We start from the raw sequence: 16,795 nt of genomic DNA, 5'->3' as shown, positions 1-16,795 counted from the left end.
AAAAACACATGAGAGTTAACTGTAGAGTGCTTGCACAGCAATACAAACTGCTTTTCAATAAATTTTTTGTTCCCTTTTAGACTTTTCTATTAGAGTACATTTAACTGTCTATTAGATTATCTTGAATTCAAAAGCCAGTGCATATTGTTGTCCTTTTGAATTACAGCAGTGTAAGTTTCCTGTTAGTTGTACTGCACTTTCTCACCATTATCCTGCCAGACTTCTACTGATAGTTTGGTGTCCTTGCTGTAAGCCTGCTAATAAGTTGAAACATCAGAGGGGTTTTCAGCGAAATATTCTCTTGATATACACATAAGAAATTTATATGTGGAAAATTACTGCAACAAATACATAATAAATTAATTGTGTAATGCATGCACAGTTGTTTAACTGGACAATCCTGCAATCCTGATAAGTTTTAAACAAAGGTTTCTTTTGATTTGTCTGTAGCTTGTGAATAACTGTTGCTGACTGGTGATAGTGTTTCTTTGTTAGACGTGACATCAAGTGCGATTGATTTAGTTTCTACACTCAAAATTTTGCTAACTAAAGAAATAAAGCAGTACAATAATCACTAAACCACACTGCAATCAGTATGGTTACTATACTATTTTTGAAACTTTCAAGTTTAGTAGTGATACAGTCTTTTGTAAAAATCTTAATTCTATAAAAGAAGCTATGCATGTGATACAGCATAAAATTACATCTACAGTGGAGGTTGGAAGTGTGCATGTGAGCCCAATGGTTTTGTATTGAAAAGTGTACTGGACCCTCTTGGGTGCTGAAATACCTCCCAATTGATGAAATACGACAAGTACATGGCATTGGCATAATAAGCCTTGTTAAACCCCACTGAATACGTTAGTTTTTTTAAACTTGGGTTATAAATCACAAGAGATCACACGCCAGGTCACGGATGTAGTAATATAATGTCTTTGTTGACAAGCTAGAAAAAATTTTACTTAGGCTAAAACAATGACGATCTCAGGCCCCAATACTGAATAGCATGGAGTCATTATAGATTTGTGGCCTGGTTTGTCTTGGTACAGGGAGTTTTTTGAATTAGTTGTTTCAATATAGACTAAAGGCGGAGTTAGTATAGTTAGTACTGGAACACTAATTTTGCTCTGTCTGTGTTTTATGCATTATAACAATGAAGGTAATAGACACTGTAATGTTTATTCATACACATACAGTACATGAAACATGCTATAATGGTCCATACTTGCTTCTGCTCCTTTGATGGTAACTCCTTTAACAGATGTAACATTACTGTGGAAACCTTGTGTGAGCTTCTGTCTACATAGCAGTAGAAACTAAACAAAGAAGATATGACCACTGCCTCCATATTAAATATATTATATAGGTACTACTACTGTATATATACCTTCTCATTCCTCAGTACATACAGTATCAAGATGAACATTCCCTATAATACAAATAACACATTCTTACCACACAAGTGATGGTTGGGTAGGTTACATACCTGTAGTGAATTGAGTATTGTAAATATCCAAGCAAACACTACTGTATTCTCGTTTACTGCTAATATTCCTACCACCCATGTGACACCAAGTAGGGGAACAATAATAACAGCTGCTCTCAGCAATGACCTATAGTAACAAGTAAAAGTGTTACCAAATTCAATCTCAGAAGTCTGCTTTTTCATTTTTTTCTGTGGGGGTCCCCAGACTCTCTAGTTAGAGCAAACCATGCTAAGTGTGCTTTGCACACTTGTTGAACGACTTACACTAATGCCCATGTAAGATCGGCCCCTGTTGCCTAAACCTGAAACACCCTCTGAAAATTTCTAGATCCATCACTGATATTACTACATACATTATGCACAAAGAAGCTGCATAAAAATCTAACTTTTTCATTGCTAGGCTTGAGTTAAATATGCTCAAAATTTTTCCCAAAATGCTTTCAGGAATTTCCCAAATTTTTCACCTATTATGCTTTTCAGGTGTTCCTATTATGCTTGTATTATGCTCCTAGGTTAACAAGATTCTTATAACTATCTTGGATCATTTTACTCAGTGATGGCTCTATTGGAGTATTTTACTACAAAGTGATAGAGAGTATCGATCTAAGGAGCTATGTACAGTGCATTGAGAGCTCTATTGCAGTTTTTAGTTTCCACTGACTGCTCTATTAGGGAGTATCAATCTATTTTCATGGAATTAAGCTCCATAGTTTGAAATTTCCACCTAACATGCTAGCATTATGGTGGCATAGCACTCCAGCCTATTATGTTAATATGCTGTGGCATATTTGATGCAGGCCTATTCATTGCATTTCTTTGAACCAGACTTTACCATATACTTGCTATACTACAACATATGCACCTGGATTTGCGAAAAGGTACAATTTTCACACAAAATTTGACTCATTTCTTAAACTTCATAAATTTTTTATCATGGCGTGTAAATTAGCTGAAATTTTCCATGAGATTAGTTACAGTATCTGGCTGCATTTTGATACTAAGAGAAAGTTATTCAGTATTTGGAGTCGACTATTGCATCATTTTGTTTGCTGGTATGTAAAGTGTGTGGAAAAGGTACCTTTCTGCAAATCTGGTCACATCAAAATTATTAGCTTTGCAGACGAACAGGACATATCATACTGTTTGGTTCCTTTACCTTCTCAATGTGCCTTTTTGCACATAGCAACTTTATGATGATGCTTAAATATTTAGCTAAACACATAACCACTTAATGACAGAAGATTTCCTCACTTTATAGTATTCTTATAATTCATCTGTGTAGTATTTAAACTATTATGGTTGCTTTTGTAAATTTCATAAATAGTCACAATTAAGACAGCAGAGTTCATCTGCAACAAAATGTTTAACACAAGTACAAATTATTCACATTTACCATTATGATCAGTAATATGGGACCAATAAATGCCCAAATAGCACCATTTTCTTCAGATATCCAACATCTACATGAAGAAGTTTGTACATTGTGGTATTCCCTATTGACTTACTTGTCTTCATAACCATATTGATGATGTGATACTGCAGCTGATACAGCAACAATGGGAATGGGCATCCCTGCACACTTGAATTTGACCCACAATGCCCAATTCAATTGAATAACTCACCCCAACCAAGTAGTAGGAAAAATACTTTACTTTTGAAAAATCCTTTATAGAATACAAATTTCATCATAGTAAACAGTAAGATTCCTTCACAAAGCATCCAGCTGAATGTAGCCATGAAGAAGTAGTGAAGTAAGATCGCCACAATGAGACAACTGGCCTTAAAATGTAATGAGTATTGAATGTACTTTTTAGTACTTTACAGTGTACACTCACTCTGTATTCACTAGCAGTTTCAATACCACTAACAAAAGCTGTTAGTCCCAACAGTAGAGCAATGGAGAGATTTAAGTGCAGAAAATGATGCTCCTGGATAAACACCTTTTTCCTGAATGAAGCAATAGAAATTTTATGTGCAAAACCACACTTAACAATGGCTGAAACAGTTCATACCTTAATACAATGAATAAACATGCAGCAACCAATAGACAGACAATGGATATTGCACATCCAATATAGCTGACAACTGACAGTGCTTCATGATTTTGTGAATGCTGCAACATCAGGAAACATAACCTGAGACACTACACAGCTTCATAATATCACTTTGTATGTCATGCAGTTTTACTCTAGCCACATGGCTACATGTATATAATTATCTGTTATAGTACTATAAAGGAACCCTGAATCCTGAATTTGACAGTATTGAAGGAGCTGGGTTATTTTCTAATTTGTTAACAATTAATCTCTATAATTACAATTGGCTAGACTAGAGCAAACCGCTTCTTGCTCAGTGAACAAAGCAGTAACAACTATTCAAAGAACTAAACATAGCTCCTTTCAAATATATATATATATATAAAATTAATATTATGCCCACTTGAATACAACTATACACTTAACACACATACACACACCATGCATCAAAGACACAATTATATTCAAACAGCTTCCACTATATATAAAGCCACGATACATATGTTACAATGAAATAGCTGTGCAATAATGAGAAAACTTATTTCAATAAGTTTTGACAATAAAAACTATTTTATCACGACAAACAATATTATCTCAATAATGAATACGCTGTATTGTCACAGAGTGTTTTTACAGGCACAGCTTTGTGTATATAATAGTAATAATAATTGTTTAAGGCTAGTATCTCTTGGAAAAATCACCTTTTTAGATTCTCTGATAGCAATAAATAGTTTGAGTTTGGCCACCTTTCTTTTGTTCATAGCATTGCCGTATACAGGAAAGGCAGCCAAACTCAAACTATTTATTGCTACCAGAGAATCTATACACTTTGCTTTCTTGAGAATGAAGATTAATTTGAGTGGCATTTATGAAGATGCTCACACACTTAAAGACTGGCAGCATCACATAGTTCTCATTAATACTTTAACAATAATATTGTATTATCTGATTAATATTGACAACTTGCATACCTCACATATGGTCGCACTATGATGTCATCACTTTTTATCGCAGTTAACTCTGCTTTACTTGGATGCGCACTTTTTTTACAGCTATGAGCTGTTTTGGGTTGGATTTCAAACCTTTTTGTTAGAATAAGCATACTCTCACTGTTGAACACAGCAGGTGGGTTTCCATGGTTTTGACAGAAACCCTTTTTACAGTGACAGAATATTAAAATACAACTGTATTTTTAGTGGCATGCAACAACAGTCAACTAATATCCATTTTAATTAGTAAAGCCCTTAGTAACACTTTACCTTTCATCTCACACAGCTGTCCGGCATTAAAATAATCAAGATACTCTAATAGAGCAGTCACAAAACAATTCAGCAATCAAAGTTACTGCATAGTTACAATTTCTGCATAGCATTGTATTATGTAGTTAAATTGCTAGCTACTTACAGACTTTACAATATAAAAATACAGCACTTGTAGAAACGTAACTGTTCTATTAGAGTGATTGACTGCTCAATTAGAGTATCTCCATCTAATTCAAGCATCGACTAATTCAAGTGGAGAAGCCGTGCCACTGCCCATATCAGTATGAGCTCTTGTGAAATCAAATGAGAATGGTAGAGAAATGGTAATTACATCCAGAGACAATAGAGGGGCACGTAATTATGTCCTATTGTAAATAAACACATTTAAAATTAATATTACAAATAAATAAGTGCACCAGAATAGGTTGTATCTTTGCGAGAATCTTAAAACTGTTGTCTCATCACCCAAAAGGTTGTCTTTTGTGTTGAAGAGATTGACACAATTGGTGAATTTAACCATACATGTATTTGTGTTGTAAAACTTAATTGTAAAAGACGTGATTAGTGCATACCATGATAACGTGTATTTTGTACAGTGGAGTATCTATCATGACAGTATACAATAGACAAATTCCATAATAAGGCTTTATAGCAAATAGAAATAACCGTTGCCCCTAGTAATCTGAACCACCCCAAAAACACCTTCGCTGTAAAAAAGGCGCGCCCAAGAAACTACAAGTACCTGGAACCCAATGTAAAAAAACAAAAAGAAAACAGCTCAGCTGAAGTGAAAAGTAACTGGTAACTTAAAGAGCTGATATCTGAAGCGGCCAAGAATACAATTACTAAAGTTTAATCCATGCAAGAACACCTTGGCTATAAAACAGGTGTGTACATGAAAGTAACTGGCAACTGAAATGGCTGATATCTGAAGCGGCCAAGAATGAATGGTCATATACAACTAATTCAAAAATTTAACACTGAACCTTTATAATTCGGCTGTGTTCTATATTCACTCTTGCTGCATCGTAAAGTAATTTCTTTTAACTCTAATTGGCTGATAATTTGGCCGCCTTTTTTTGCTCTATTATACTGACTATTAAAAAAGGCGGCCAAATTACCAGCCAATTAGAGTTAAAAGAAATTACTTTACGATGCAGCAAGAGTGAATATAGAACACAGCCGAATTATAAAGGTTCAGTGTTAAAATTTTGAATTAGTTGTATATGACCATTCATTCTTGGCCGCTTCAGATATCAGCCATTTCAGTTGCCAGTTACTTTCATGTACACACCTGTTTTATAGCCAAGGTGTTCTTGCATGGATTAAACTTTAGTAATTGTATTCTTGGCCGCTTCAGATATCAGCTCTTTAAGTTACCAGTTACTTTTCACTTCAGCTGAGCTGTTTTCTTTTTGTTTTTTTACATTGGGTTCCAGGTACTTGTAGTTTCTTGGGCGCGCCTTTTTTACAGCGAAGGTGTTTTTGGGGTGGATATCACTCATTTTTGTCAGTGATAGACTCTACATTTGGTTTAAAAGGTAATTTTTTTTGGAAATGAGCAATTAACATTAATGCAGAATATTATCTTGGAGAGTCAGTAAAATCCAAACATAATAATGATTGTTTCATAACACCGTAAATTCGGAAGTATGAATTTACGGTGTAGTATGACTGTTCTATTAGAGTAAATCTATCCTTACTGCCTGCATGTGACGAATATATCTCATATCTGTGCATGTTAAATGCTTCAGACACCTAATTAAACTTGCAAGTGACTAATTAGTTTACAGTTGCTACACAGCTATAAATACATTTGTAATTGTTATCACCATAATCATTTATCATGTTATAACCATTTTTTATTATTTTGGTCACAACTTCAGGATTAGAGCAGCAGAGAAAGGAATAGAGGACTCAATCATCAAGACTTGTATATGGGAGATGGAACAGTATTGCGATGGACAATGCTGGTACTAACCCCTCAAGGGTGTTGCAGTACAGTATAGATGCAAGACCAGAGCCTCGATCGTCACCTTTTGACTGTGGTCACAACTTCAGGATTGGAGCAGCAGAGAAAGGAATGGAGGACTCAATCATCAAGACTCGGGGAGATGGAATAGTATTGCCAAGGATAATGCCAGCATTAACCCCTCAAGGTTGCCACAGTGCAGTATCGATACAACCACTCCAACCAGTGCATAAGACCAGTGCCTCGATCATCACCTTTTGACTGAAATTTTTATACTTGATGAAGCAATTAAAACAAAAAAGTTGTAGTACTTATACTTTCCTGAGGGAGCATGCCCCCAGAGTCCCAGACTCCCTTGCCTGTTCAGCAGAATAATAGAATTGAGCCTTATTACCACTTTCACCTTTATTCTTGGCCCGGATGTACATATCGGCAACATAATACAGTAGCTGTAGATAATGCCCCTAGGCAGTACTATAGGGGTGGGAATTTTTCCCTACTATCACACTATCACAGTAGTTCTTCTCGCAGTTCTTTGCCTGGTCATCATCAACTGCTGTCAAAACATTAGTGTTGTCCCCCAGACCCTTCCTCAAGCATACTTACCACACAAAAATAACTTAGTTTAGCAGTGCACAAACAATTATTGACAGCATATGTACACTTACCGCATTGTTGAACCATGTATACCACCAGAATCCACCGGATTGACAACTAACACGTGATCTATTTAGGGGAAATCTCGTGAAAAGTCCCTAATTACCTTAAGCGGACACTCGTGATACGTGGTTTTAAATTGAATGGTTTAAGAATGTAACTAGATGGTGAGGCGTACTTTAATCGGCTCGACTTTACTGAGAAACTCGAGCCCCTCGTGAGAAACTACATCGCTTGAGCAATGCTTGAAAAAGTAAGAGTCAAGAATACTGAGGGACTCTATGATATATGCCGGTCTTGAATGCTAACAAAACGAGGAGTGAAGTTTGTGCAACGTGTCACATCGCCACACACTGATTCACCGTGTTTGTGCGATAGGGTTTTTGGACCTGTCCACCAGATGTTGAAAGGAAATTCATTCCACCACATGTTGAAAGGAAATTTATTCCAACTTGTGAAGTTATTGGTATACTCATTGTTGGGGTCCATGGGGACATCGATGATCATTTACCAGTCAGCTGTAAGTAATGTCACAACAGAAGGAAAGGAACCATTTCCATACCCCTATGGCATACTGATTTTCCTGGTCAATTTATGTACACTCAACCACAGATCAAAATGTAGAACTTTGGTTGCAGGTCGAAAATAAACACCTTTTTACTCAGTTACAAGAGATTCACCCAGCTGGGATAAAATGTTGACGTGAATGTCATTAGTACTAACTTGTTCATCAGGTATTGGACAATTCCAAGTGTCCAGATTATGCAGTTGTCCTCTTGTTCAAGTTTACACGTTTAGGCAAGTTCCACAACGTCCTATAATCTATTACTATATCAGTGTGGAATAATGCTTATATAATATTTTTCATATTCCAGGCTTTAGGTGTATTGTATTTAACACCTGCTTGTTGGTTTTTGCAGGCCATCTGGTCATACTGGTTTATCCACTAGCAGTTGAATGTGATCATGGTACATATGTAAGTTGAGACCATGCAAGAACAAAGATACAGGTGTCATTAATTTCAGGTCAGTTAACGTTCAGAGGAATTGTATTATTGCAATTGTTCTTTTTGTAGTTATCAATTATCAGTGACCAGTTTGTGATAGCGTACTTTTGTTTGACCAATGACCTAATGTTCTGGTTTACATGCTTACCCAACAGTTATGTTACTCACTTAACCTGCATATGGGATATATATATTTTTTTAGTTCATTTTGATTATCCATCCTTTATTAGTACAGCCTGGCATATTGATTTTTTGCACATTCTCTTTTTAATTCAGTGCCTGCTGGATTGTTTCGTCAGATATCGAAACAGGTGTCTTTGGTGTTGCGACCGATGTTCCAGGTCAGTTTGCATGTGTGTTTAATTTAAGGTTGACTTCAGTGCCTGCTTATTCTTTTACAGGTCTCGGTATCGAGTGTCATGAATTTCAGGTCAGTTGACGTACAGAAGAATTGCATTATTGCAATTGTTGTTTTTGTAGTTATCAATTATCAGTGACCAGTTTGTGATAGCGTACTTTTGTTTGACCAATGACCTAATGTTCTGGTTTACATGCTTACCCAACAGTTATGTTACTCACTTAACCTGCATATGGGATATATATTTTTTTAGTTCATTTTGATTATCCATCCTTTATTGGTACAGCCTGGCATATTGATTTTTTGCACATTCTCTTTTTAATGCAGTGCCTGCTGGATTGCTTCGTCAGATATCGAAACAGGTGTCTTTGGTATTGCGACCGATGTTCCAGGTCAGTTTGCATGTGTGTTTAATTTAAGGTTGACTTCAGTGCCTGCTTATTCTTTTACAGGTCTCGGTATCGAGTGTCATGAATTTCAGGTCAGTTGACGTACAGAAGAATTGTATTATTGCAATTGTTGTTTTTGTAGTTATCAATTATCACTGTATACTAGTGATGTGAATTTGCAGGTCAGTCTACTCAGATGTATCGGGTATAGTGTTGATGGGTTCAAACAAATATCCAGTGTAGACTGTAGTGGCATCAAGGGTGTTAATTTCTAGGTCAGTTTACATGTTGTGATGTTAGTGATTTTTTCCTAATACCCAGATGTTAAGTGTATTGTATTTAATGCCTAGCTACCTGTTATGTTTTTAAATTATGGTATATCAGTGTAGACGGTACAAAAGTAAGCCTTCTGTGTTGTAGTAACTATTTCTTTCATAATTATGCTGTTGTCCTGGAATGGCACAATTTTTGGGCAACCAGTGTGAAGTCCAGTGGTACAAACATTGTATTATGACCAAGTTGTGATAGCGTACTTTTGTTTGACTAATGTCCTAATGCTCAGGTTTGACATGCTTACCCAACAGTTATGTTATTCATTCACTTAGCCTGGGATATAATTTTTGTTCATTTTGATTATCCATGCTATTATTGATACAGCCCGGCATATTGATTTTTTATACACTCTCTTTTAATTCAGTGCCTGCTGGATTGTGTCATCAGATATCGAAACAAGTGTTTTTGGTGTTGCGACCAATGTTCCAGGTCAGTTGCATGAGTGTTTAATTTAAGGTTAACTTCAGTGCCTGCTTATTCTTTTACAGGTCTCAGTATCGTCATGCTGACATACAAGAAATCATCACTATTGTTGGAACTATTTTTAGTCAAGTCTTGATGTGATGTTGATACACATTGTTGTATGTTTACCATATGGCAAGAAATTTTCATGGCCATCATGAAATTTGAATATTGTGTAAGTTGTGTGGAACAACCCCAACTCATACATCAGTGGTCACTGGCAAACCACGAACCACATTCGAGCCACAACACCACCAACCACATTCGAGCAATTCATTACAAAATTTTGTTGCACCATTTGTGTGTGCATAATACTTAATGAAAGCCACAGCACAAGCTACATGGTAAACAGTACATAGAGGTGGTAACCCCTAAAGGCTTGTTACCTTTTGTATTCAGGCCTTTGTGGTTAATCTATTAAAAATTACATGTAAATAGAGAATTGAAGAGTATGCTTAAAGCACCTTCGCTAGTGATTTTGTTCTTCACACCATAAGACAACTGGCGATTTAAACACTCGATTGGGGTGTGGCACTAAATGGAATTTAAAAGATTTCTGCTTAAAACGCCATCCCTAGGGAACTTACGGTTCAGCACGTTGTCACAACTTGTTTATCAGGCTTTAGAGTTTGTGTCCACGTCGTGCCTTTAAAAGTTATTGTAGGGATTAGAGGTTTGATTGAAGAAAATACGCGTATAGGCAAACCAGGATTGGATAATGTCAGTGCTAGATGGACTATACAAACACGGCTATGTTGACTGGTATAACGTGACAGTAGTTGTAACACAAGGTAGAGAAATAAAGTGAAATACGCCTATTTTTTATTTTGCGATGGTTACTTTTTTATTTTAGCGAGGTCACAAGAAAACTATGATGATGACTCCGAAAGATTTTTTATCACGTAACGCAATACAAATCTATTGAGAGATGTTGCATAATCTAGGACTAATATTGCAAAACCGGCCCTACACGTAAATAACTCACAGTAGTGGCCGCGCGTCTTTTAATTGGGCGTGCGCTTTGTAGTTTCTTGGCCGCGCGACTCACTACTGTGAGTCTTGATTTTGCATTATTTTTAGGTGACAATGTCTAAAGTAACTTCTCCAAATTTTGAAAGGATAGCATATGTATGTCATAAGATATGAAATTTTGAAATTTGTGGTTTTCCCATACATATCTATGCGAAAGGACTACAATTGCCCCTTCTGAGCAATCACAAAAATGAGGTATTTCAACATATGCAAAAACCAAAAATTCAAAAGTACGTATATCTCAATTTTACACAATTTGTAGGTATGAATGTCAACAACAATCTCTCCAAGTTTTAAATGGATAGTGTATATAGGTTGAATCCCATGATTTGTGTAATTACCGAGAAGGGGCAATGTTGCCCCTCTCATTGACAATGTATGGGAAAATTGCAACTTCAAAATGTCATATCTCATGACTTATATGTGACCGGATTTGCGAAAAGGGGTCTTCCACACACATCCAATTTACCAACTTTGACGACTCATAACTACAGATTAGAGAATGTTATTGACTTGAAATTTGGCTGGGAGTGAGCACAAACATAGTTTAATAGATGAAGAAATATGTTAATGCATTACTTAAGCACTTAGTTATGGTCTTTTGAATTCATAGAATTGGATGTGTGTGGAACACCCCTTTTTGCAAATTCAGTCATAAAATGCTATCCTTTTGAAACTTGGAGAGGTGACTTAAGACAATGACACCTACATATAATGTAAAAATTAGGTTGCTAGGGGCAACGGTCGATTTTTTCATGATTATGAAATTTGTTCATTAATAGACATTGGACCAGGGTGAAAATTTTACTGCTATATTTGGAGGTTACCCAGAGATGACTTTGTAGCATATGTATATCTCAGTATCTTGATAATTAATCCCGCACTAATAGTACAGTAAAAACTGGTCATTATTGTAGGGACAAAATTTTCTGACCTAGCTTATTAAGAAGATGGCTGCATTTTGCAGCCGTAAGCAATTCATAAGAAGCATCTGTAATGCAGCTGTTCTAACTTCTAACTGGCTATAGAGATGGATTTAGTGTTCTACAGCGTGTGAGACAGTGAGTGCTGGCAGCAAGGGGGCAACCAATCTGTTAGAGTGCCAAAGGCACTGCTCCTGACATAGGTTATATGATCACAGATTGGATATTTCCAAGTTGGGTGTTAGCCCAAAGTGTAAGAATTTTCACTTTTGGTCCATATAAGGTCCTGATGAAGAAAGTGATGAAGTCATTATCCATAGGTTATATTTTTCAGAATATCCGTTTCAGTTCAAGCATAAGACCTTAGATAATATACTCCCTGGATTGGAAACTAGTATATATAGTAAGTGCCACTGGTTACAGGCTGGTTTCATTCCCTCTTCAACAACAAAATAAGTTTCTCTGGGCTAAACAAGACTCACCACTGGTAAAGGGTTCTTTCTCAAGATGCAATAGCGAGTTTCGAGGTAAATTGGTTCTATATTGTGCAAACAGTAGAAGCGAAACTGAATGCAAGATGTGATAGTTTGGACACATTCAAGGAAAACACCCAAACCTTGTACGCTAAGCCATTCACACCAGACTAGTCCACAGAGCATTATTTGATGACTTTGTAGTATAAATTGTGTAGTGATACTATATAGAATTACAGAGATAGTGTGCTTCCCATTTTTGCCATAAAATACCATCTCAAAAACCTGCCAAAGAAGTTATGGGAAGATGTATTATTTAGCTGAGGCCATTCTTTTTAGCATAGTTAACCTTGTGATACTTTCTTTTTCTACCTAGCTACAGCGCCAATAATGTGCTTTCCCCAAAGCATGTAATCTGCCACTGTAAGACTTCTAACCAAAAGTGACATGAAGTGGTCAAACATATCAAAACAATTATCTAACAACACCACAAGTCATTCTCAATACCAAATAAAGTCGGTTAATACCACAGATTAAATTTGTTGAGGCGCAAAACCAGCTTAAGGACACTGGTTCATGTACAAAGTCTAAGGGTGCGTGGCGCAGTTTCCAATCCAGGGGTGTATATTACCTATGATAAGACAAAAACACAGCATTCCAGTGGTTTAGTGGTGGCCACAACACTGCCTGAGTAAACTGTGGTGAAATTTCAGACTACCAGAAGCCCTGGAATGCCTTCAACACACAAATTTCCAAATATCTAATGCCTAGCTTCATCCACAGTGACCTGCCTTGGTGGTCACCTATACAGCCTCTCTAAGAAGGCCAACTTTTACATTCTCTTGTGAGACATCCAATGGTTAAATCAGTGCCTTGCTAAAGCAGGTACATGCTTATTAAGCCAAGAAATTTTGGCCCAAAAGTAACTATCTTACTGCACCTACTTATCTGATTTACTCAGGTATATATGATAGTATACTGCCTAGCAGTAACACATCATGAGTATTTATGTCACAATGCGTTACATTATCATCCATCTAAATACAATACCTGAATGTGTCGTTTTGTGTACAGAGCAATCTGCCACAAGGTTGACCATAAAGCGACCTGAGTAAGGTTTCAATGTATATTGTTAACCATTAATATTGTTCACCATTGCTAATGTACGTACTTATATGCATTTTACTTTTCGTGTAACTTTTCCTCTTCAGGTTTACTGATGGGTACTATGCAGTATTGTTGAATGGTCCTTGCATAATGTGGTGATTTGGAATGCTAAAACGATATGTAGCATTTCTTGTATGCACATGTTGTAATGTGTCTGCACATATTAGAAATAAATATAATTGAAGGGGCCAGCGGCAAAAGGGGACAAGTGCCATTTAAAAGATTAGGTGATTACCTAATGGGCGGTAAACAGAATTTTGGGACATAATTGAATTTTTGTAACATTTGCTAAAATTTATATTGAGACTGCCATGTTTACTTAGTGACAATTTTATTCACATTCTAATTTTTAGAAAATGGAAACTCTAAAATGGCAAATATCCCCTTTTTCCACTGACCCCTTCAATTATATTCTCCTCTATACATATTCAGTTCCATTGTGCCACTGGGTCTTAAGTGGGTCAAGTCAGGACATTTGGGTCACATTTTGTCTTGGCCAAGTGGATCTTATCCACTGACAGAAGGTAAAGGATCAGATCATGTGAATAAATTACAGTGGAGCTTGTCTATTGCTACCTTCACTCAATAAGTAGGTAACAGTGTATAAATTCTCACTTTGGAATTGGCTTTTCAAGAGAGGTTGTCTTTCTATACTGGTGGCCATTAAGACAGGTTTCCTTGATTGTACGATGGAATGTACATACTAGAGATGCAACAGTATCCTTTACTTAGTGTCATTTGATAGTGATGCAATGGATGACTATGTATCATTGTACTTAAATACTATACTGTTGCAATGTTGCAACTCTAGTACATATTTATAACAAGAATGTGTGTTAACTGTTTAGACATACTAAAGCCACACCCACTCATCAGGATTATACAAAAGGAATCATACCAACTTGTTGTCAGTGCACTTACTCCCATTGTGTTTGGATGAATATGCTGTCGTGTGTGACCTGTGGTGGGCCACTGGAGATATGGAGACATTATTTCCATAGCAGTTGTATCATTATCCACACAAAAACAGCCAAGCTGTGAAAAAATGGTGTGGCCTTAAAAAGTCTGGGTGAAAAAAGTTGTGAAATCAAAGGTGGCGGCCAAGAAATAGCTGCAATGATGTTAATGCTAATAAATTTTAACAAGGCACACAGCCATTATTAAAATGTTTTAGCATTAACATCATCTTGCCCACCACCTTTGATTTCACAACCTTTTTCACCCAGGCTTTTTAAGGCTGCACTATTTTTTCACAGCTTGGCTGTTTTTGTGTGGATTTCACTTCTTTTTGTACCTTACAAGGCCCCAAAACCAGCCTATGGCTGACTTTGAGGTTTGTTTTTACTCACATTTCTTCTTTTCTATGTAGATACAATGATGATTACTGAAGACAGATTTATAAATGTATTTCATTGCATGATTTATTCAATATTTGATAATATTATTGTAATACTCTAATAGAGTGCACATTTTTTTGAAGACTTCTAATAGAACATACATAGAATGTTCTAGAACAATCTAGTACTTCTATTGGTAGATCTATGAAATAACAAATGTTTGATTATAAGCAGATTTGAACTACAAAATTTCATTTATAAAGCAGAAATGAAGTGAGGTGATCAGCCAAGGTAGCAGTGGTTCAGTGGTTAAGGATGCAGGTGTTAGGTATGGAGGTCCCTGGTTCAAACTCTGGTAAGTTTTTTTCCAACATTTTTTGCACACCTTTTTTACCCCGCAGTGACTGCTCTATTAGAGTACCTCGATCCCACAATTTTACACTTACTTGGTTTTTGCTTTATAACTTTGTCGCTGTAAGTCTATTGCTATTCAAACTATCAAAAGGCACTGCTACGATGATCAGCCTATCTACACACCAATTTTCAAGTTATTTCTATACTATGCTTACCCTGTAGTTGTGAAAGAAGTTTGATCTTTTTTATGTACTCATAACTCCTTGAATATTCAACTTGGTATGTGAATCCACCGTTACACGCTCTTCATTTTTGCCAAAGATTGAGGCTATCGAGTTACTTTTGCATTTTATAGCAATTTTTGAAATGAAGTGGATATTTAGCCGGTCACCGGTCACAGTGCAAATATTTATTTAGCCAGTCATTTGTTGGGAAGTGTCACCTATAACTCTAGTATCAAACACACTAGTTGTATGAAGGTGAGTTTTTGGGTGAGTTCGAGGTGAGCTAGGGTTGGAGCGAGCAAAGCAAGCGTCCTGGCAAAGCCAGGCCAACCCTAGCTCATCTCAAGCTCACCCAAAAACTTACCTTCATACAGACAGTGAAAGTCATCATGAAAGTCATCATTCCGTTTAACAGGCAAAGTCAGGTTAGTGTTAGGGTTAGAGTCGGGTTCAGCTTTGGTTTCTTCTTCACTGGTATGCATTAGACTATATAGTATTTTATATTTGTAACATCTAAATAGTACAAAAACAAGAGGAGCAGCCAGCAAGTACCAGTGGTACAGTGGTAGAGCGTGGGTATTCTAAACCTGGATGTGTGGGTTTGAGCCTAGGTCACATCATGCCTTTTTTTCATTTCTTAAACCTTTTTGTGTCACAATTTTTTCTAAGTTTTTTTTTGTAAATAGCAATGACCAGCTAAATGTCAACAGCCCTTTTGCAAATTAAAACAAAAATTGAATGTCCATATCTCGCAAATGCCTGTTGCAAATTTAATCACATTTGCTGTGTGGTGTACCCTACCTAGGGGACAGCTATAATGCAAAAATCGTGTGCTTTGGAGAAGGGGCCATGGAGCTATGCACACATGAAAAAGCTCCTTCCTGTTAATATACTCACAGTGTGGTCACCGACTTTCTTGGCCGCACGACACACTACCATGTGTCTTGATATTGTAAAATTCTTACTTTATTGTTGTGAAAACTGTTGGGTATTTATGTGTCCTCTGTATGTTGTAACTACCACACATGTGTGAACCCATAATAATTTTGTGTAGGGATGCTATAAAATACATGGTGACAATTCTAATTAATTAGTGGTTTTTCTTTTGGGCTAGCTACATTCACTAATTAAATACACATATTCACAGCTTGTTTCAACAACTGGTAACTGCAGTTGTGCTCTGTGTCATTCTTTGAATTATATAAGCCACGCTCACTAAGAGCAAATTAGGTGGGGGCGACTAGCTAAATTCAAATTTCAAACTAGCCATGTCAAACAATGGCATAGTTTTTTGCACACTACTTTATGGCTACATGCATTAATT

General features: G+C 36.5%; 1 protein-coding gene across 3 annotated transcripts in view; it reads right to left on the bottom strand.

Moving 5' to 3' along the window:
• Positions 1–267: 267 nt before the first annotated feature.
• LOC136254562 (adhesion G protein-coupled receptor L3-like) overlaps positions 268–16,795 on the bottom strand; it is a 46,352-nt gene continuing 29,824 nt past the window's right edge. For 2 of the 3 annotated variants that reach the window (XM_066047300.1, XM_066047301.1), the window contains exons 13-22: positions 3,499–3,599; positions 3,322–3,433; positions 3,109–3,265; positions 2,992–3,058; positions 2,880–2,946; positions 2,738–2,835; positions 1,487–1,613; positions 1,388–1,429; positions 1,226–1,316; positions 268–546 (exon numbers count right to left, since the gene is read on the bottom strand). In XM_066047300.1, coding sequence (XP_065903372.1) covers positions 419–546; positions 1,226–1,316; positions 1,388–1,429; positions 1,487–1,613; positions 2,738–2,835; positions 2,880–2,946; positions 2,992–3,058; positions 3,109–3,265; positions 3,322–3,433; positions 3,499–3,599 — 990 coding nt within the window. In that variant the 3' untranslated portion in view covers positions 268–418. The remainder of the gene's footprint in view (positions 547–1,225; positions 1,317–1,387; positions 1,430–1,486; positions 1,614–2,737; positions 2,836–2,879; positions 2,947–2,991; positions 3,059–3,108; positions 3,266–3,321; positions 3,434–3,498; positions 3,600–16,795) is intronic. The other variant, XM_066047302.1, reaches the window with a different exon arrangement.

Source organism: Dysidea avara, chromosome 4 (assembly GCF_963678975.1).
Source record: "Dysidea avara chromosome 4, odDysAvar1.4, whole genome shotgun sequence".
In the NCBI taxonomy this organism is placed as follows: Eukaryota; Metazoa; Porifera; class Demospongiae; order Dictyoceratida; family Dysideidae; genus Dysidea; species Dysidea avara.
The sequence above is the reverse complement of the archived record's forward strand: the minus strand, read 5'-3'. Positions and strand labels throughout refer to the sequence as shown.